This window comes from Echeneis naucrates, chromosome 15, assembly GCF_900963305.1.
Source record: "Echeneis naucrates chromosome 15, fEcheNa1.1, whole genome shotgun sequence".
Classification (NCBI taxonomy): domain Eukaryota; kingdom Metazoa; phylum Chordata; class Actinopteri; order Carangiformes; family Echeneidae; genus Echeneis; species Echeneis naucrates.
Genome location: NC_042525.1, coordinates 3,616,311 through 3,638,136, shown reverse-complemented (window position 1 = coordinate 3,638,136; position 21,826 = coordinate 3,616,311). Strand labels below are relative to the sequence as shown.

The 21,826-nt window shown below is 41.7% G+C and overlaps 1 protein-coding gene across 2 annotated transcripts in view; it reads left to right on the top strand.

The window, feature by feature from the left end:
- The window catches only part of macrod2 (mono-ADP ribosylhydrolase 2), a 361,227-nt gene that overhangs the window by 140,392 nt on the left and 199,009 nt on the right, over nucleotides 1–21,826 (top strand). For both annotated transcript variants that reach the window (XM_029520733.1, XM_029520732.1), the window contains exon 5: nucleotides 8,957–9,073. In XM_029520733.1, coding sequence (XP_029376593.1) covers nucleotides 8,957–9,073 — 117 coding nt within the window. The remainder of the gene's footprint in view (nucleotides 1–8,956; nucleotides 9,074–21,826) is intronic.

The following is a 21,826-nucleotide window of genomic DNA, read 5'->3' as shown; positions in this document are numbered from 1 at the left end:
ATGATGACCTTTTAATTCCAGAGCTCACTGTGGTTTTGACTTGCGTTGTGTGCGGCTTTGCAGATGTTAATGTATTGTGTAAGGCTATAAGCTTTGCTGAAGAAGTGCTTTGCAAATGCAAACCCAAAGAACCATGCATAATAGCAACAGCTGTTCATGCATTTTAATCCAAAGCAGTGGTCTTTCATTGAACGGTTCCATCTTTCTTCATTTCCGCAATTATGGACTTGCCAGAGAGTTTGGCCGGAAGATCCAAGAGCCCGAAGCGGCAGCCATGCTCTCCTTGCTTTCTCTCCTCACCAGCCTGAAAGCCCGCTATTCAGATACCTCAATAATTACATGCATTTGTCTAGTCCTGTCCTCGGTTGTTGCTTCTTAGAGCAGTGCATGCATCGAACAAAGTGCTTCTGTTCCAACTCTCACCTCTAGCCAGGTTGTTCTAAGAAAAGCCATTCTTTAACATCACGTTGCAGGCTCTCTTGGGTGAATCAGAGATGAACTTTGTGCAGGGACGTAATTTATGACAAAATTGGCCCAGAATCCGCTCTGGGAGTTGTTTTCTCAACATCAGCGTGTCCCCTATTAGCAGAATTTCCCAATTACTATTATTTCAGGAGGCAACATTTAATTATGTCTAGATAAATCCGCCTGTGTTTTCTAATGATTCCAGAGCTTTCCGTATGTTAGGGAACAAAAAGATGCATCTGACTGATTTAGCTTCCTGTCGTTAACATAATTCAAAAACTGCATTTAAATGATGGCAGACTCAGAATCAGTAGTGAGAGAAGTGGTAGGGATTCATTAATGTTGATGTCTGAACGATAATTCACATGCTCCGACTCTTGATGCAGTCCAATGGGAGCCTTTAGTGGTCAGCAGCTGGATCAAAAAGACCTCAAACATGTTTCATGTTATCTTTCCTGACAGTTTATTTGCTCCACATTCACTGAGATAGGTGGCAACCTGATTAAAAGGAGACACTTCCTGGTGGTGATGGGGGGGTTACATGTTGAGTACCTGTGTACCAGAGATGTACTTCTGTAGACCCCACCATGAAAGCTCTTTTGATGTCGAGTTTCTCACAGGGAGGAATTAACTTCATGTCATGTTGTTCTTGCTTTGATTTTTTTTTTTCCCCCCGAACCAGAAGTACCAATGGAAATTCATTTAATGTAACAAACAATTTACCTTCTCGACAATTATGCATGACATGAAACACACAAATTACAGCCTTGTGTGGGTTAAATTGTCATTGTGGTCTGATGCTGCCTTTACAGAAACTTTAAAGTGTTGACATACACCAACACATTGTGGTTTTCATGAGGGGAAAAGATCTGAGAGTCTTTCATACCGTGCTGTCTAGTGAGACTCCCCTTCACTCGATCTTTTTCCTTTGGCAGTAATAGTAAAGCTGGGGTGCCAAAGGTAATCTAACCAAAGAGACGAGCTGATAATAGCCACATTGACAGAGTGGCTGTTTGTAATGAGAGACTGGATGAGGAGTCAAAGGTGAAAAATGAGTGTGATATTGAAGAAGGAAGAGGAAGCTGTAACAGGAGGTTTGTGTTTATCGGTGATTATTAGGGCACCTCACAGCCAGAAATGAAAGACTCGTCGTAATGGAGCACACAAGTGATGGATCTCCATCAGCCGGGCTCGCTGTAAGCAGCTGGGATCACAATCTGTGATACAGAGACGATGCCAACAGTGTTTCCAAATAACACCACTTGGATCTTTGAAGACACTGGTAGTCTGACGATGCCCCGGTGACCTGCTGTTGGTCGCCTTTATGTTCATTTGGCCTGTACAGTTTCCCTCCGCTGTGAGGGATTGAACCGTCGTTAGAGCAAAGGCATGCAAACTACAAAAGATACCTGCAACCCAATCCAAGAAGCTTCCCCCACTTCATTTAGATAATCCTCGTCCCATTAGCTCTATAAGATTTTCATTAAAACATCTCCAGAATTTAAAGTGAAACTCATATTTTTGTCTGTGGTCAGTCGATGTGTGGGCTCATTTTAGGGTTTCATTTCAGATTAAAGTGGTGTCAGGCTCATTAGTTACAGTAGAAGGACTTGCGTGATATTTCAGTGCAGGAAAAGCAGCACTAACCTGTCCAGATAAAGTGTTGTGAACGTTCCTGAAGTCACCCAGAAGATTAAACAGTGCTGCTGTCATGTAAAGAATGCAGACAGCGTGCCTAATGTTGTTTATTGAACAGAATGACTCCACTACCTCAGACAGAGAAGCCTCCAACAACAAGACAGAGCCGTAAAAACAACATCTTTAAATCCGAGGTCCGGGGCCGTCACAATTGTCCCAGGGACTGCAGCACGGTTGGGGTTTGGCACCGAGTCGTCCGCAGCTGTCGGCCTCCGGGTCTCCAACGACGGGGTCATATGAGCTGTGGTAACCTAACCTGGGATGCCTTTATGGCCCTGGGAACAACAGCACCACGACTGTGTGCTTCAGCCCCGGCCCTTCAAATCCAGATAGGTTACGTGGATCTACAGCTTCACTTTTTTTGCCCCCAATCTGTCGCCGGTGAACTGAACGCTCGGAGGTTTAGGGATTATTAAATCGGCACCATTCACAGAAACATGAATGCAGCTTCATTTTATTTCTAACTAATTGTGTTATAGTACACTGAAAGAAATTCTGACTAACTAATCTGAGACCTCCTGTGTCTCTCAGGAGCTGAAAAGCTTTTAAATCTGTCAGAAACAGCTCCGATAATTCAATCAGTTGTCATAAAGTGTAATTCTGTGATATTCAAGTTTATTCTTTCATCTTTTACGGAAATGCAATCTCATTAAAATCATATTTGAGAGATTTTTTTTTTTGGGGGGTGGAGTCATTATGGGCTTTTCTCTCATTTTAAACACATTCTCTGTGCAGCGGTGACCCGCTCTTGGTCGTAAAATCAGACACATGCACAGCTGAGAGGTCTGCGGTACAGTCGACTGTGATGCTGCTTCATTAAGCAGCTCTAGATTTACTGCCTTGTTTAAGGGCAACTCAGCAGAGGTTTCCCTTTCACTGCTTACAGTTTCTTCGAGCTAAATTTGGCTCAAAGTGCTCTGTTGTTGATGTGTCCTAGAGTAAGGTATAATAGTTGAATCAGACACTGTATCCTAATGGATTTATTTAAGCCATTTCACAGAAAACACTTACAGTCTTAGCTGACATATTTGTCAACTCGGGCTGAAGCGTAACAGTAATAACAGGCTTTCTACAGTGTTGTAGTTTAACCTGTGATTGCTCTGTCATTTATTCTGGCTCTTGCTTAGACACCAGTGTCAGAGGGACTAGTGAGTCATGTAAGCCTGAGGTATTTTATGTCACTTTGGAGAGTAACATCTGTGACTATCTGCCTGGCATTCTATTAGTCCAAATCCCCTGTTTACCCAGGTATTACAGGTAAAATGGAGATTATTATCCCTTTCCTGGGAACTTGGTTACAGTAGAGAGTGAGCTCTGGCTCCTGTTGCATCCAAAATTGCTGTGATTAGGACACATAATCCGGCATCACAAGGGAGCAACCACAATAGTTTGAACATATTCCACCTGACATTTAGTTCAGCCAGATCTCTGATTGGCACTTGATTAGCAACTAATCCATGTCATTATCTCCTTCACTGAAATTAGTTGAGTAGAAAATGCTGTCGTAAATCACAGAGGTGGACTTGTGGAGGGGGCTTTGATCAGTGTACAGCCCTGAAAGCGCTGCGAGGAGAGAGGAAATATGTTGTTGCCATGGATACTACCAAAAAAAAAAAATAAAAAGGTGAAAGGGAGTGTATGGTTTAATAGTTTAAGGGATGTGTTTGCGTTGTGTGTGGAAACCGCAGGAACTTTTTTTTTTTTTTTTTTTTTTTTACAGCTTGACCTGCCCACCAGAAGAAGTCGTGAGATCTCAGCAGGTGGAGCCCACGCAGGTTAAAGTTAGAGGCGCCTTCGCTGTAGATGGCTACCTATTCCCCACCTATTGTTAGATTATGGACTCGTATTCAGACTCCTCCATATCCAGACAGGTAGAATCCAGCTCAGCCCGTCCCCCTCCCTCCTGCCCACCCCATGCTGCCTCCTCTGGCTCCAGTCCTGAACCTAACCCTCAGAGGAGCGGAAAATAATTAGGAGAGAAAATTGCAGCTGACACTATTTCTGAAAAGCAGGGTATTGTAATGAGAGCAGAGCAGGTATTCATTGTGTCTGAGGGAGCGATTGAAAGCCCTTGGTTTTCGGGCTGCCTGGGAGAAGCCCGGGGAGAGTAAGCAGAGCTTTGCTGAGTCCCTTAATGCATGTGGGAACGGAGCCTTGAGAGGACGAGGCAGAGGTGTCTTCAACAATGGCAGGAGCCAAGGTTACAGCTGAGTAACTAATTCAAACTGCTCTGGACTGACACACACACACGCACACTCGTCTTCTTTGTCTCTCTCAATATGCGTCCCTCTCCGTCTCTCTCTCTTCTTGTTCCCATTATGAGTACAGAGGGGTACCGTCCAGCCACTGTTCAAAGTTATCTTCATTAGCCGTGCAGATTTGCCGGCGTGGCTGCTCAGGGAAGCTTTCTCTGAGCAAGGCACTCGGTGAAGATGAATAAATGTTTTGTCCCACATAGGCTCAGCCTAAAGCAGTGGCAGAGTGCAAGGAGAGATAGATGAGGTATTAACTGTTTTTTTTCTTCTCTCCTTTCTCCTCCAACTGGGGCGGAGGAAGCCCAGTAGTCGGGTGGACAGAAGCAGATGTTGCTGACTCAATATTAAGCCTGTTAGATGAAATGTCCTGAACAGGAGTTGAATTATAACAGACTGCCATGCACATGTTCATCTTAGGGCTTCTGTTTGGCATGTGTCTCAGGCTGAGAGAGATGTCGCTTTGATTTCCTTTGAGTGCTGTGATGATGGGTTTTTTTTTTATTATAATTTGTAATTTGCATCTGAATATAGTTGTTGCCTCTTAATATAATAGAATAAGAACTGGCATAACGGTATTTGCGAATTCTTACGAAATAGAAAAAGAAATGGAGCAATGGATAAAAACAAAACTTCATAAGACATGAAATGTTCTTCCCGTGTTGCTGCAGAATTTAGGTGAAAATGGGCTGATATTTACAGATGGTCAGAATTTGGTGGGGAACTTAATTATCTTGGCTTTGTTTGGTTCAATTTAAACGAGCAAAACTGGCAGAAAGACCCTTTTTAAGGCAATATATCAGGAACTCCATTCAAACGAGGTTACGCTGCGTGAACTAGAGACGTGACGTGCAAACACAACATTGTTGGTATCGGTCGTGTTCATTCCTTTTCATTCTCAATCTCATTTCTTTGCAATAAGACGCAATAACAGTGCAGCATTCCTTCTATTCCCTCTTTGCACCATCTTTGTAAATGGAGCTTTCGTTAATAAGAATCTGAGGATGCCTTTTGTAATGCTGCAGAAATCTGTAGGGAGTATGGCTAAAATCTTACTCAAACCAAAAAAAAAAAACAACAAAAAACTATCCCAAACAAATAAATAAATTGATGGCCAAATTGTATATTTCCCATTTTGGTAACTCAGATCTCTCTTTAGTTGCCCAAATAATGGACAGGGGAAAAAAAAAAATCACAATCGGGTTTTGATTTCCTAATGGTTCACTCTGCAATTGAATTTGAAATGGCAAACCGCATTTGAGACGACACTCCATCTCTCCCCGTCTCTATAGCCTTCTCAAACAAATATACTCATTGAAGACCCACAATGCATTTGTTGTACACCAGCTAGTGAAGCAGTCTAAGAAAGGCAGGTAAATTAAATCTGTGGCAGCAGCTTCCGAGGCTCTGGCAATCAGCCAGATCAGTTCAGCATCTTCCTCTCTGTTTACGGGAACTGTGAACAAATTTCCAGGCTTGTAGGGACTCGCTGACACTACATGCACAGTGACACACTGAGCGGCATCAGAAAAAAGGGCTTCACAGTCACAGTGGGTTACGCAACCATGAGCAGGAGTCGTCGCGAAATGGAAGCTGAAACTATTATCTACAATCTCAGACTTCAGTCCCCGAGATGAAACACAGAACCCAATATGCTTTTCCTCGCAGGGTTCCTAAGGTGCTTATTCGTAAGAGATCAGCTGTGCTTGGTAACGATGAGAGAGAATATCTGGGGAGGATGGACTCCTGTGGGAACACTGCAAACTGGAAGAGTATTATTAAATTTTCCTAACTTGGCTGGCTTTATATGGGCAGGAAGAGATGATAGTTTACTTTGCAGCCGTTAAAGGGAACGATTGAGAATATTTGCCTGCACTCGAGCTGTCTCTGCTTATATGCCTGTTATACATTCTCAAAGGAACAGCCCTCCTGTTTACTGTGATAAATGCAGTGAATCCACTATTCTATATTCTTATTTTCACATCGTCAAAAGAACAAATCCATTTCTAGATCAGTCAATTCAATTACTGAGGAAATATTTGACCACGGCCAAATTTCAGTTTGCAGTGGTGCACTTACAGGATGTGCAACCTCTGCTGCCTAATTCTTTTGTTTTACTCCAGCTTAGTGGTCAAAAAATACAAAGCGTCCTGGTTAGCGCTGTCGGCCCACAATAAGAAGGTTGCGAGTTCGGTTCCCGGGCCTGGAGCTGTTCTGTGTGGAGTCTGCATGTTCTCCTCATGCCTACGTGGGTTTCTTCCCACCGTCCAAAGACATCCTGTTTGGGTTCATTGGTGACTCTAAATTGTCTGTAGGTCTGAGTGGTTGTTGGTCTCTGTCTGTCTGTGTGTGCTGCTGACCCCGCCCCCGCTCCAGCACCACCCGTGATCCGGAAACGGATAATCAGTGGAAGATGAATCATAAAGCCTGAAAATACAGTGTGTGCCATATACTCACAGAAGCACAAACTCTTCTCAAAATGTTACAACCTGCTAAACGCACAGCAGCAGCACATGATATGGCTTCATTCTGGCCCTTTCCTCATGTTCTGTATCACGCTATCAAGCACAAAAAGCCAAACTACTAACGTCTTTACATGGATCATATTGAAACACAAATATATCGTTATGCAAAGCTTATGCATAGAACAGATTGTAGGAGGGGAAAGCACATCTGAAATAAATTTAAATTCAAGTTTACTTCACACAAAAGGTCAGATTTTAGAGGAAATGTAACAAATACAGAAACACCGACTATGAAGCGTATTTGAAGGAATGAAGATGTTAGAAAAAACGCTGGCTGCCTTATCATCAACGAGGCACGCATACATTATCAGGTGGACACATTTGGTGCTTAGGTGTTATTAATTCAGCGCTGTAAGAAAACATGCAGAAAAAGGGGTTTGTTCTATTGGCAGCTTTGTGTGTACATAAAGCAGACACGAGCTTCCAGTCCCCGAGCTTTCTCTCTTCAGCCTGTGCATTCAGCAATTTGTGTTTGTGAGATGTTATGAAGCAATTATGATGCAAATAAGTGTGGCTGATGATCATGGACAATCTTGTTTGCACAGTGGATATTATAAAAATACCAAGCCCACAGCCAACAGCCAACACTACATCCGCACTGGGTTGTTAAGCAGCTTTCATTGTCACCAGAGCGATCCCTCCTCATATCCACATCACTGTCAGAGTCATGTTACTTTTTCGAAAAGCCATCAGGATTCGTCTCTGTCAACCGCCTGTCCTTCAGTCCATTAAAGATGATTGATAGAGCTAGAAAATCTTCCGCCCAGCCGTTGTCACCGAGCATCCTTAGGAAATTGAAAGGAGCTCAGAAAAGGAGCATCCCTCCTGAAAAGACCTTTTGTCTGTGCCGATGATGTGAAGCAAACGTTTTTTGAAGATAGTGAATAAGCAATCTCCAGTCCTTTTAACTCCACAGTTTTGTTTTTCCCGGCTCTGTATGTGAATAATTATTACATTACAGATGAAGACGGTGATAAGAGGCCCATTTTGTGTTTTATCAGGAAAATAAATTCTGATTATTTTATTTTTATCTGCGTCTCAGCTATTTCTTTCATCAGTTCAGAATATGCAAACACGGCCTATCCTGCCGGCTATCTTAACTCTCAGCCGCTTTATTTTTTAACAGATAAATCTAGTCTGCGGCTTGTTTCTCTCCATTGGCCAAGCCTTTGCAAAGAGGAATGAAGGCAAAGACACGTCTGTTTGTCCAAGTACTGCTGTTCCTCCTCCCGGCTCTGTTATCCTCTAATGGCTCGTGAGGATTTTTACAGGACAACTTGAGGAGGATTTTATGATGTTTCAGTGTGATTGATAACATGCTCTTGGAGGGATGTCAGGCTTTCAGAGACGGATAATGTGGATTTCTATCGCTCTGCCTTCTTGTGTAAGACGTGCCATCAATCAAGTGTATCGCAGCCTTAACCCAGCAGAATTAAAACCTTAGGGGACGGGGGGCTCGGGGTCTCCGCAGAGCCAGGACACACACATCAATAGGGAGCGTGACAGAATCAGAACACGGATCCACATCATAACAGGCTTGCCACAGAGAACAGGACAGATGTAAGATTCCCACCAGCAGGCAGCAAATACAGTTAATGATCTGTCTCTATATTGCTGTTGACAGTGGAGAGGGATTACAGGAAGAACAGTCTCATTTTCATTGTGTGTGGAGGCGGCATTAGATCCCAGCCCAGCTAATTTCATTCCTAAGCTTGTCAATATTTACCAGCAACAGGCGCAGCACACTATGGCAGCCCCATTCCCCCCTACAGAGAGAACATACAGAGCCAGGGCGGTAATTTGAGAATGTCGAGACTCAGTAACCGGAACCGAGTCATGAAAATCATCCTTAGCTTGTTCTCGGTCCCGCTCTTGTCAATGGCTGTCTGTTTCAACACGATAAAGCACACAGACTGCTAATTAGCCCAGCCGGTTTGAGATATGTCATGCGCCTGCTTTTGTATTGTTCTCCTTGCCTAGTCCGCACCTCTCATTCTACATCTGTTTGTGTTTCAGTTGATGGCTGCATACACAAAGCAGCAGGGTCCTGTCTGTACGATGAGTGCCACTCACTAAACGGCTGTGACACCGGCAAAGCCAAGATCACCTGCGGCTATGATCTCCCTGCAAGATGTGAGTATTTCTAATTGATGGTGTGTTTTTTTTTTTTGTTTTTTGTTTTGTTTTGTTCTGTTTCTTCTGCAATGTGTGCAGCAGCGCCTTGCAAGAGTATTTTCTCATCAAAACTGTTTCCATTGAGGGCTGCAGCACCTGACCAGTTAGTGAACATTGAGGTTTAGTCGTAAACGCTGGAACAGTGAAACAGCTAATAATCCAACATTAATCTAGATTGTAATTAATGAAACGGCCTCATTCATTTTAACTAAAGCTCCTCAACAAAGAGAATCGCATTGATGCAGAAACTGATAAAAATCTCATAGGGTTGTGATTCTCGTGTGCAAAGAGTCTGAATGAAGTTTGGATAAATATTATGGAAGTCCACACACAAGCACATCTGCACATAATAACAGATCACTGCATCCACTGCAGCGCGCTGAGTTGGGTGCTTGTAGTGTATAAAATATATACATTTAATTATAATTTATTCATTCTGAAGAATTCATTTGAAATGAAGGGGGAGGTGTTATCTGGAGGATAATTAATATGATGGGTGCTTGCTGTATGGCTGGATGCGAGTTTCCTCTGCACACAAACAAAGACATTAAGAGAGCTATTAGTTGCCTAATTTGATAGATTCTTCATCCCTGATTTAATCAGTTAACAGATCACATAACTCCTACTGTCACGCCATAAATGATCAGAGGAGGGACTGCACTGCTGCCTTTGTTTCTATCTCTGTTCATGGAAGTTATGTTTTGTAATCAAGTCTCAGAAAGTTTGCGAAGCGTGTGCGTGTCTTTTGGTAATTGTCAGTAATCGACATGTCACTTTTAAAGTTTGACACCAGCTCCTTTCCGTGCAAACTTGAAATGGAAAACAGGATGGGATGGAAGAAATGTCACTTGGTGTAATTCGGTCGAGACACACGTCCCAGCAGTCCTAACCTAACCCTGAAGGATTTCCATGAGACAGCCAAGAGAAGACATTGAGGCCCAGATGAAATTAGGTTGTGTTAATACGCTGTGTCGTAAAGATGTCAAACAAATGGAGCAGATAAACGGTGAGTCACTCCTGTGGGCAGCTAGTTCAAGTGTCTGCACCGCCAAAACAGGGTGCACCATGACAATTTAATAACCTGCAATGTCACCTGGGAGCAATCACACTGCCGCTGGGTACTGTTATTGTAATTATCTCTGGGCAAAACATCTTCTCTCTGCTGATAAGTTGTTATAGATTGTGTAGTCCTTCACTGGGAACAGTCAGTTCTTCTCTTTTTTTTTTTTTTGAACGTGATGTTATTTCATATTAGAGCTATCTTTACTCCCAGCCGGTATCATCTTCTTATCTTCTAACGCTGATCACTGTCATCATCAGTATTGTCTCTCTAGTCTGCTCTCAGAAGCTGACAGCTGCTTGACTTTTCTCTGTTAGTGCTCAGCTCCGACAGAGATCTCACTTGTTCCCAAAGTCTATCCAGTGTTTGGATTTTGTTCTTTTTTTTTTCATTAATTTCTGTCTCTGACTTATTTGGTCCACCTACACAGACATTATAAAGCCGCCGTGACTACGAACAACAATGTATTCGGTTTATGAAATCTCAAATAATAGTCCATCCACCCCCTTTCCAGTGCACGAAGTAAACAAACAAGACACATTTGAATTTCCCTAAACTCAGGAATGTTACAAGTAGGCGTAATAATAAAGGTTAAAAGCTTGTAGTGAAATGGCAGCGTGTGTTAGATTAATTGAAAGTTAATGTTATGCTAATGGCCTTTTGCTGTGGCCAAATTTAAATGCATAGAATTATTAAAAGTGACATGAAATTAATTTTGATATTTCTATAATCGAATAGGCTAACGGCCTCATTTCATTATTCACTGTAGACAGATCATCATGATAAGAGACAGAGGTGCGTATCGACACACCAAAGTATTGTCATATTCATAACAAGAAACAAAGACGCTAGAGAGCAGCTGTTCTCCTCATAAACAGCTTTGAAACAATCAGACTAAGATCGGAGTTCTATCCAGAGCTGCTAGCGCAGTCGGTTTTCTCTTTTTTGTTTTGTCTGTCAAAAGACTTAGACAGCTAAAATATTATTATGGTTGCAGTGGAAAATGAAACATTTGTCGACGTGATTACAGCTTTCACAGATTGATTTCTGTGGGCTGTCAGTTACAAAGGCTGTTAAATTGTTAAACAGCTCTACTGAATCCTGGAGTGTCTGGTTTTACCTGATTGGACGAATAAAACCTGGACGACCTCGATCTTGTTCACAAAAAGTTTACTGCCTAAATGCATTTTTTTCTCATCTACAAACACTTAAACATGCTTTGGAAAAATGTCTCGTGTGCGTCCGCAGGGGACGGCGTGCACATCCTCATTGCATGCAAAATTGCTTCTGTTGACGCATATTTGCAGATGGTGGCTCATCTACTCCTCCAAGAGTGAGACGAACACAGCCAGATGGACCATTCACAGTTTACATCTTGGCAAAGGCGGATATTTCCAATATGGGCATTCTCTTTCCAGTTTTGCTCGAACATTAGGCCACTTTTCACAATTTTCTATAAACACATAAATCTCTCAGAGGAGAGCGCTCTTCTTCGGGGACCCCCTCTCTGGAATCCTTTCCATTGCATGTAATTAGAAATAAGTAAGTGTAAAACTAAAATAATGCAGAGTAGGCTTGAAATCAGTTTGCCTTTAATTAAATTCCAGGGATGTGGGTTGGCTTCATACTGAACCTCCAGTATTCATCTTCTGATTTTGGCAACAATGCTTGACAATAACCCATCAGAGTGTTTCTTTTTATCATCCGGGGTTTAAGTGTTATTTGGAAATATCTCCTAACGTTGTTCTGCATATCATCATCAACACTTTTGTAAGACATGAGAAATTGTACTTTAAACTGAATACACAAAATAACTATTAAGTTAAAAAAAAAAAAAAAAAAGCTTCCTTGCATCCGGGAAAAGTACTGATCTGAAATCACAGTTGTCCTTGTTCGGAGATTTGATGCGCTGAGGCAATGGAAAATGACCCGCCCCATCTCAGACGATTTTTTTCTTGAGACAAGAAAATTGCTCTCCATTACATCCCACTAAGCAGTTTAGGCTGTGAATCCCAGTGGCAAATGAGCTTTTCCTTTAAGAGGGCCAAGCACATGTGGGACTGATTATTATGGGGCTGGCCCAGGATTATTAATCAATGACAGTAATTACCCACCTACCATCGTGGAAAAACTGAGAAAAAAAAAAAAAAAAAAGCCTGTTCTATCAATCTGACAAGGAAATTGTCTATTTGCCCTCATAGTGGACAAGTTACTCATCTGTTCGTAGATTAATGTTCAAATGAGAATACAATGTGAGGTGTAACAAGCCAAGTCACATACTTATAACTTTACATACGTCAATGGTTCATTCATACAGGATATACTGAAAAAAAAAAATTGTGACTTGTGCTAAACACATTACAGTGGCACTAATGAATGGCTCGTGCTCCGTGTCCCAGGAGTTTTTCTTCCATCCACCTTCCATTCATGGGTAATTAATTTGTTGATACCTCTTAATATCTAACACTTTAATTTGTTTGTACATGATTTTTGTTTTTGTTCTTGCATTATTTATGAATTTTATTTGCCTTTGAGTTTGAATACATCATAAAAGTGGTGATTCAGTATACCCACTGACTGACTTAGCCATTTGTAGTTATTAAAATTGATTTTCCATCAAATAATATGAAGTATTTTTTCCAATATTGTGGCCGTCTAGAGCCCATACACTTGTCTCTTTAGCACCTGCAGGTGTTTTGAGCCACTTAAACTGTTGAAATCTTGATAATGAGTGTCCATTACACCTACATCTTGTGTGTTGTAGATGCATCCTTTGGCCTGTGAACATTTGCTATAGACCAGGATTCTTTAAAGTCTCATAACGCACTTTAGTTGAGCTGCATCTGGTAAAATTATCCAATATGAGGTCCAATATGTTGCCTTTACTGAGTTGGGTACTTTAAAATCAGGAAAACATTTTACTTGGCATTCATATTTGTGCCGTTATTTCCACTGTGGGTTTCCGAGCCAGGCATTACAGGCCATTTAACAAACGGGGAAAGTGAGCATGTCGATCGCATGTTATCACAGCATCCAGCATTTTCCTGCAGGGAGAGGACAGAATAATCTGTGGAACCCCTAGATGCTATTGTACACAGAATCACCCTGAATACCATCTCAGATATGGTTGATACTTGAATCACTGATGTTTCTCACTTGATCCTAAATATCGTCTTTTAGACAAGACATGTTCATTTTAATCTCCTGGAATAACCACTATATTTTTACAATAACACAAAATTAATCCTAATTTGTATTCTTGGTTTTGTTTACTGTAACAAAATGAAACACCTTATGTGCTGTGTGTGACAAGGTGTTTTTGTAATTCAAATGTGAGACACATCTGAGGAGGCTCTGCGGTGAATGAACTTATCGTTATTATGCCGGTCCACAGGTTCACGCTAATAATGTTTAGCAAGGACCTTGCAGGTTAATCTGCATTTGCACATTCCAGCCCCGGCTGTCACAGTAGACTCAGAAGGTATTTAGAGTTCAAACTAAAGGTCTGCTTGAGAAAGTTAATATCCCTGAGGAACTTTTTAGATAGACGTCAGTTATTTTCACTCTCCAGTTTCATCTGAAATCTTCTACCCAGTTTTGTTTTCTTCCCCAGGGCTATTTTAGATTGACAGTTCAAAACGTTTGTACTGTTTATTATTTGTGTTTCTTCGCTCCCTCCTACACTATTGCTTGAGCTCCACAATCATCCTTTAAATAATGAATCGTATTTGAATACAAGAAAGAGGGCTAACATTTTGTTTTCTCCTGCTTTCTCTCGTAACATTGTCCTCTTTCCATTTATAGCTTTGTTCATCCATATAGTCAGAAAAAAAGAATTCACATGTATGAATGCAATTTCTTCAGCGTGCACAGTATGAAATCTATTCATTTTTATCCAGTGAATGTTTTCTAACCTCATTGAGCAAAAATATATATTTATATATATTATTGTCCGCTGTTTTAATAAATGTTCCCTCCACAGGAAAAGAGCTCATTGGGATTCTTATGGAGCTGCTTTTCATGCTGACTTATCAGTTGCAAGGTTATAGATTTCAGCCTTTGGAGTATTGCCTCCACCGAGGAGACACAACCTCAGCGGTGCAGCATCGAGCCACAGACTCTTTGATTACTCTCTAATCTAAAACTGGATGTTAACTGTTTTGAGCACAGTCGGTCGGCTCTCCCTCTTCACAATGAACGCCCACTTCCCTCCGCTTGCAGTAGGACAACACACAGCTGTGTCACTTGTGTGTGTTTTCTAGCTGGACAGATAAAGCAGGGCCAGCCGCATGTCCACTAGTGACTGAGTAATACCGTTCAGCAATCATTGACAACCTAAAGGTCACCGAACCGTTTCCTCATTGGATGCTGCTCTTTGGAAATGAGTCTGTACAAACAGTTCCTTTTGACATCCTGCAGCGTTGCCAGCTGTGGAACATTTGTCGTCACTTTTTTCAAAAACACATTGAATCACAAATGCATTGAGTGGCGTTAGTTTGTTGGAGGCAGTGTGCGGCGCGAGAGAGAAAATAAGATATTCTTTCCGTCTGGGAGATCATTTTATTAAGTACTGAAGTACATGTAGCTGAAATCACAGCGCAGTCTTTCTCTTTGTGTTCGCTCATTTTGTCGGAGCACAGCAGCAGCTTGGAAATGGCTCGGAAGCTTTAAGTTTTAATGGGCAGTATTTCAGTGACTGCATAAAGCTGACAGCAGAAACAGGAAAAAAAAAACCTGCTTTTTGATAATTTGGCTGTATTAAAATAATGTATATTTCAGCACAGAGAGCAGATAGTGAAACGTTCCATACACTGACCGGCCTCCTGTATCCAGAGGAACACTGTTGTTATATAAATGGGACTTTCCCCTTCGATAACATCACAAATCTAGAGATGCTTTCCATCTCTATAAGCTTCGCTTTTTTTTTTTTTTTGGGTCTAGTTTAGAGCAAAAGTTGGTATGTGTTGTGTTGATCTCCTCAGAGCAGCACTTATATTATATTTTCTGCAGATTTGGTGCTGAATTAGTTGCCTGCTTTCTAGCAAGCTGAAGTGAGTAATCATCAGATATTAGTGTAATCAATGAGGTTCATGCTAATTCATTCAGAATAACTGCTTTATTAAGGGATGAGTATCACAAGACCTTATCACATTAGATTTACCAGGTTCATTTTCATAATGCCATCAAGCAGCAGGCCGTTTGACATTTCCTAAGATATGATTCTTGAATCATCATATCACCAATCATTAACGTAATACCTCTTGACCTAAAAGAGCAAGTTTGAGATAGATACTTTTTTATTTTTAGCATCCCCGGTCATGATTTTGCAATGAATTACTGCTCCAATAGAACAAAGTGATAAGTGGACAGATAGTGAAGTGAACTTGAGTGGTTAGTGCAGAAAATCAGATTTTTTTAATTTTTTGTGTTCTGGGTTGCAAGCTGAAGTAGATCTTATGAGACCGCAGTGAGACAAAACACCTCTGGGAGATGCTCCATAGTTCAGCTCACCTCCTTCTCTATCTGCTGTCCCCTCTTGGTACAAAATGGGACTCTCTGGTGTTTACTGTAACTGCACCTGTGCTAATAATACTAATCATCAGCCTGTGATAAATTATTCCTCCCTGATAGCATGACGAATCTTTCCCATGCCCTATTTAATCTGGAAGACCAGGCCGTCTGTTCCGTCTCCCTCCACTCAGCAAACACAGATAAATCACAGCAAAGTACCCACTATTAGTAAGTGACATATAGCTCATTCTGATTAAATTACCCTCAGAACATTATCATTCTGCCAAGCTTGTTTATCAGCTGAGTCTCCATCCCGTCACATAGTGAGAGGCCATCGGACAACCCATAATTTGTTAATTTGGGTTAACATCGTTTTGTTCGAGGAAGGATGTAGTCTTTTGCTGAGATGTCTTGCTCTTTTGTGTCGAGTTTGGATTTCTCCTGCAGCATTAAGAAGAGAAAAAAACAAACATTCTCAAACATTTCAGCACTTCTGCTTTCAGATTGACTGTTGCATATTTTCTACTTTATAGAAGGTTTCAAATTGTCTCTTGCACCCAGGAGTTCATTTAAGTTTCTCTAAGCCTTCAAACCTGAATTAAAAAAAAAAAAAAAAAAAAGAACAAGCCCAACACATTTATGCAATTTCTGTGCAACAGCAGTGCATTGTTAAGATTGTTATCCTTGCTTTTCACAAATGAAATGGCTAACATGGCAGACAGCTGAACAGACTGTACTTTATCTCAACATAATGGATCAAACAGACACAGTGTGACTGTTACAAGGTGTTTCCCCCCCCCACACATTTTGGATTCAAGGCTAGAGTGAAAGAAATCCTTTGTTGTAGTAGATAAATTAGTGGGGCTTAGCTCAACCCTGGTGGCCATCACAGCTCCAACCACACACACAGTGTTAAATCAACATCTTCTCTGCTGCTCACTGTTAGCACTCACATCATAAATGTCACTTCATCGCTCCAAGCTCACTCCATTTACCAGACGGGCTCTACCTTGGAAGCTCTCAGTTTTGATTGTTTTAGTGTTTTTGTCTGCTACCTCAGTCACTCACTCAGTCTGCTGAGCGGTTGTTATGATATCCAGTAGTAACAGTTTTCAATATAAAAGCTCTACTTTCTGCTGTAATTCAATAATAGTAATCATTCATCTTTAATTTTACAAAAGCAGTTTGAATCCAACAAAGAATTAATTAGTGGAAAGGTGCATAACATTTCTCAAAAAAAAAAAAAAAAAAAAGGGTGAAAGTTGGATGCATAATAGATCGCAGTCAGACCTTGCTTTTAGGGTGAAATTTTAAGATGTTTGTGATTATACACTCAAAGATGAATTAATGATTGAATAAATTGAGTATGAAAAGCAAGATCGGATATCAAGAAGAGGCCAGATGTTTTTTAACATTATTTATGAGAGGAAAACAGCCTCTGCTTCTTCTGACTAATCAACTCCCTCTCTGGCTGCTTCTTCACTGGATGTAATGGGTGCGCTCTTAAGGAACAGAACAAACCTCATTTCACTGCTCGTCTGTAAAGGCCCAAGCAGCTCTCTATGCTCCTCTCCTTTCAGATTTTTGTGTTTCTTTTGTTGGCTGGCCTGTCAGTCTTCCAGGCCTCTTGAGGACTGGAGTAATTTGGTAATTTTGCCTAAACGGTGATACTGTAATTATGTGGCATCAGCTGCCTGGCTGTCAGTGAGACGGCCAACGGTCATTCATCAACAGGAAATGAGAAGGGGGAGGCAGGCGGGCGGGCTAGTGGGTGGGTGGGTGGTATTGTGAGTGATTTGGGTAAACACCAGCAGAAAGAAAGTGTGGTGGTCTTACCCCCCTCCAAAATAAAGGAGAAAAAAAAAATGGCTGAAAATAGGAGGTGAGAGGTCTTTTGAAATAATGGGGTGCAGGAGCGGCTTCAGCCTGTGTGGCGGGCCGGTTGTTTGGTGGAGACAGGAAAGGCAGCAAGGTGTGCCGGAGCCTCAGAAAGACAGTGATGCATCAGGAGGGGGCTTGTGGGCGGCAGATGAAGTGGCACCACTGGAAGGTCGGGTTTGAAGTAGAATGTGGCAGCAGCTCTAATGCTCCCATCTGTCCACCGTTATAAAAGGCTCATCACACACACACACACAGAAAACCATCACTGCTAAAGTCTTATTCCAGTTTTTGGAGAAATTATAATAAATCTGTGAATTTCATTCTTTCATAACACAGTAACACAACACATTCTTGCCAGGCCATTTTGTTGTTGTATGAAGTAAAAACCGTAAAGTGCTTCACCTGATTTTGACCTTTACTGACGACACAATGTCACTGACGGATTCAGTCTATTACAGACTGTCTTATGCCAACTAAGCCAAAAGAAATTGGGTTGTGCTTTGACCTTCAAGAGATATATCAGATCTATTTGACATTTTGTTTATATCTCATTGGAACTCCTGAACAATTTGATGGCTAATCGATCAATGGTCATGTCTTTCGCAAGCGGCTGCTGAGTCAGGAAGCGTGATGTGACGCTTCTCCTGAAGGAGACTCCCAAACCAAAGGTGGTTTTATCGTTTATTCACAGCTTGTGTAGGTGAATGCAGACTGAAGCAAAAAAAAAGGGATGTTGTTTCTCTTATTAGGCAAGAGATCACTTATATTTATATCTTTAAACATATAGCCATCTTTATTCTTTGTCTTGCCTCAGCAGCAGCAGCATCGGGGTGTTGAGCAGGGCCGAGGCTGCCACTCATTTCCCCTCAGGGATAATTGTGCACAGTTTATGGCTAACACTAGCATATCGCCGCTGTTGACGGTGTTGTTGTCTCCGGAAGAAAAGCGAAGTTTCAATCTGATTGCTTTGTTTACCTTTCATCTAAGACCAAGGATAAAAACTAATTAAGAACAGGGAGTAACAAACTCCTGTAGTGCCATTTTCACAGCTAATTACGCATGAATACAGCCTGCCTAAATAGTTGCTCCCTAGTCTTTGATGTTCTTTTCACTAAATTGCTATGGTTACTTCTGCTCATTAGGCTTTTAAGATTGTAAAAGTTGACAGGTTTTGTCTCCTTTCTTTTCCTCTTCCCGTCTGAAATCGCCTGCAGATAGACATTAGTAGGCCTTTAGTAAACCAAATGCTACTTAATTCTTAAATATAATCATGTGACCTGTGTATATCCCAGGTTGCTGTTTTTAGGATTTAATGCTGTAGATTTAGATCTGTGCTGCGGTCTTTAGAATCCATTAACCCACCCATAAAAGTGCATATGGCTCTCTATAAACCCTAATGGGGAATGGGTCCAATACACAGGAGCATATGTTTGCTTTCAGGGTCACCACTTTTGAGAAACACGGAAATGAGACTCTATAAAAAGGCAAATAAAGCTTCTTTTTGATTTTAGTGTCGGGGTGTTTCCCAGATTTGTGTCCACTCCGGTTTAAGTGCTGTCTCAATCAGTGAGTGACAATCTGTATACCTGTGTGTGGATTTTATCACTCTGAATTTCTTCTAATTCATTCCTCAGTCACCCAGACCCAACTACTGTACTGCCAAATGGAGAACAATGTTTTTTGGGAAGTACACTATTTCAGAGTAATTAAGTAATTCTCCATTATAGTAATTTAGCACGAAAACATCCAGTTTCAGTGATGATGTTTGATATAAATCTGTAGCATCAGCTGTTCAAAATAAATTAGATTTCATATTCAGCAAAATAAAGTGCTGTTTAATCACACTGAACAATAATCAAGAGATAATAGGCCATATTTGACGTTGCTTCTTTGCCTGGAGCAATAAAACATGTAATTGTTTCTTTATATAATCACATATACTTTACAATGAGTCCGAACTGACTGTAAACTAGCCCAGTGCTCAGGCTGGCATAAAATATATCATAAAAACATGTTTTGCTGGCCTCCTTGCCGTCATGCTGCCTCTGTTTCCCAGGTTGTTTTAAAGGCGCTGCCTCAGTGAGAAACGGCCCTGTGGCGAGTACTTTTATGGTGATCACCTTGTTCGTTCTCTGGCCAGGAGGCCAGTGAGTGTAATGGATCTGCTGGGAGTCCTCACTATGAATTTCTGAAAGTGCAGGGCTGGAAGGAAGGAGCAGCCACTGGCCTCCGTTTTCCACAGAATGAGAGACAGAAATGAATAACATCAGGGAACTAATCTGAAATGACAAGGCTTTGACAAACAACACGTCGGATCGTGTCTGGTAGTTTTTATTTACCTGCAAACTTAACTTACCCAACACTTCTCGGAGCTTTTAAAAAGTCCACACTGTAAGATGTTTAATATTTAATTAGGAACAAGCCACTGCTGCTGCAGCACTGTCTGAGAGAGGCAATCTAACATTGAAAGATTGCAATCTCCACTCTAAATACCCAGACGCACACATTCACACACATCGTGGCGTTGTGCAGCACACGGCTGTGCACTGTAGGAGACCAGGACGTGTCGGTAAAGGTCCCCCCCCCCGTGTGTGTGGTGGTTAGGTGGAGCGTCCGGATCAAGTTTCTGCCTCCTGCTGTCTAATTATTGACCCAACTGGTATTGTCTTTTCAATTGTTTCAATTATGATGGCACTGGTGTTGCTCAGCACTCTGGCGTCAACGCATGCATAATTCATGTGCTACACCTTGGATTGCACTCAGAGCTGTGGGTTTGAGCTGAATGTCAATACCACCTTATGCCCCCAGTGAAGCAGAGGGTTGTCCGTATTGACAGCAGGGCAGATCGGGAGTGCAACGGCAAGTGCAGCCGAAGACAGTAGATAGGGATGGTATCATGTGAAAAGGTGTGTGTGTGTTTCTGCAGGACCAATTTCATACCAGTATATTAAATAAGCACCATGTCCAGCACATTTTTAGGATCAGGGGTCTGTTTGGGGTTATGGTTAGTCTTCAGGAAATTATTCTAAGTCCAAGTAAGGCCCCCAAAAGTGACACCAGTGTTTGTTTGTGTGTGTTTGGATCATCTCATAGTAAGCTGTCTTCACAGCTTGTGTTTGTTGTCGCCTGATATGTGACCTCATTATCGTCACCCCCCAGACCTTAAAATCAATAGTGCTCGATTACTCATGAGCCGCAGAGCTCTGCGCCGTTTCCCCGGAAATCGGAGCCAACCACGGGTTAACTTTCTCATCATGGATTTGACTTCAGCACTCCAAACTGCCCCTCCCTTCGCAGTATTGCGCCGTGGCTGAGAAAAGGTAAAAGCCAATCAAAAGGAAAAGGTGCAGGGAGTGTGAGTGTTCATTAAGAGGTGTGAAGATGAAAGACAGAAGGGGTCACGTTTTTGACAACCTGCCATAATTGAGGTGCTTCTAGGGAAGGCAGAACATGACATCTGTAAAATGTGTCATTACTGGATACCACTGGCAGTTGTTTACCCACAGATGGGAGCTCAGGAGATGATCAAAAGAACCATAGATTGTTAGCAATAGCAGGATTTACCCGCCGCTGTCTTCTGATTTTATTATGACTTGTCTTTATGTAGCCTGTTTGATTGCTCACCATCAGCTCCATCAGTATTGTTTTTAAAACATTATTTCACCACTTAGACTTGTAAAAAATGCCGTTCTCCCTTTTTTTTTTTTTCCTTTCCCCAGCTGAAGTTAGGGGTTCCTTTTGCATAACCGTTTTTCTTTTCCATCATCACCGCCGTGAAAGACTCAGTGATTCAGTACTTGTGGGCCCATGTGGCTCATTCAGTATTCATACAGTGACCTCTCGCAACAACTCACCTTCAATTGCAGAGGTGCTCTCATTCACACTGGCCTACTGGCCTTGAGCTCTGTCTCCGGTCCCCCTGTAGTAATGGAGGATGTGTGCAGAATAAGCTGTCAGAGCCATAACAAGACAGAGATTTCACTCTGCTAAATGCATCTCTCAAGAGCTCAGCCTGCAAGAGCTAAACGATGGCCCTGCCTTTAGGGGACAAGTCCACACGGGGAATATTAACCCCCCCCCACACACACACCTTGTTTCAAGGACATTTGCTTAAGTAAAAAATTCCTGTTAAAATGTGCTGGCAATCAACAGACATCAGTACCAGCTAAAATAGATATATGGGATCCAAGGTAATGTATTTCAGCCTATAAATATGAGGCTGCAGCTGATCATAAAACATTCAACTATCATTTTTTAAA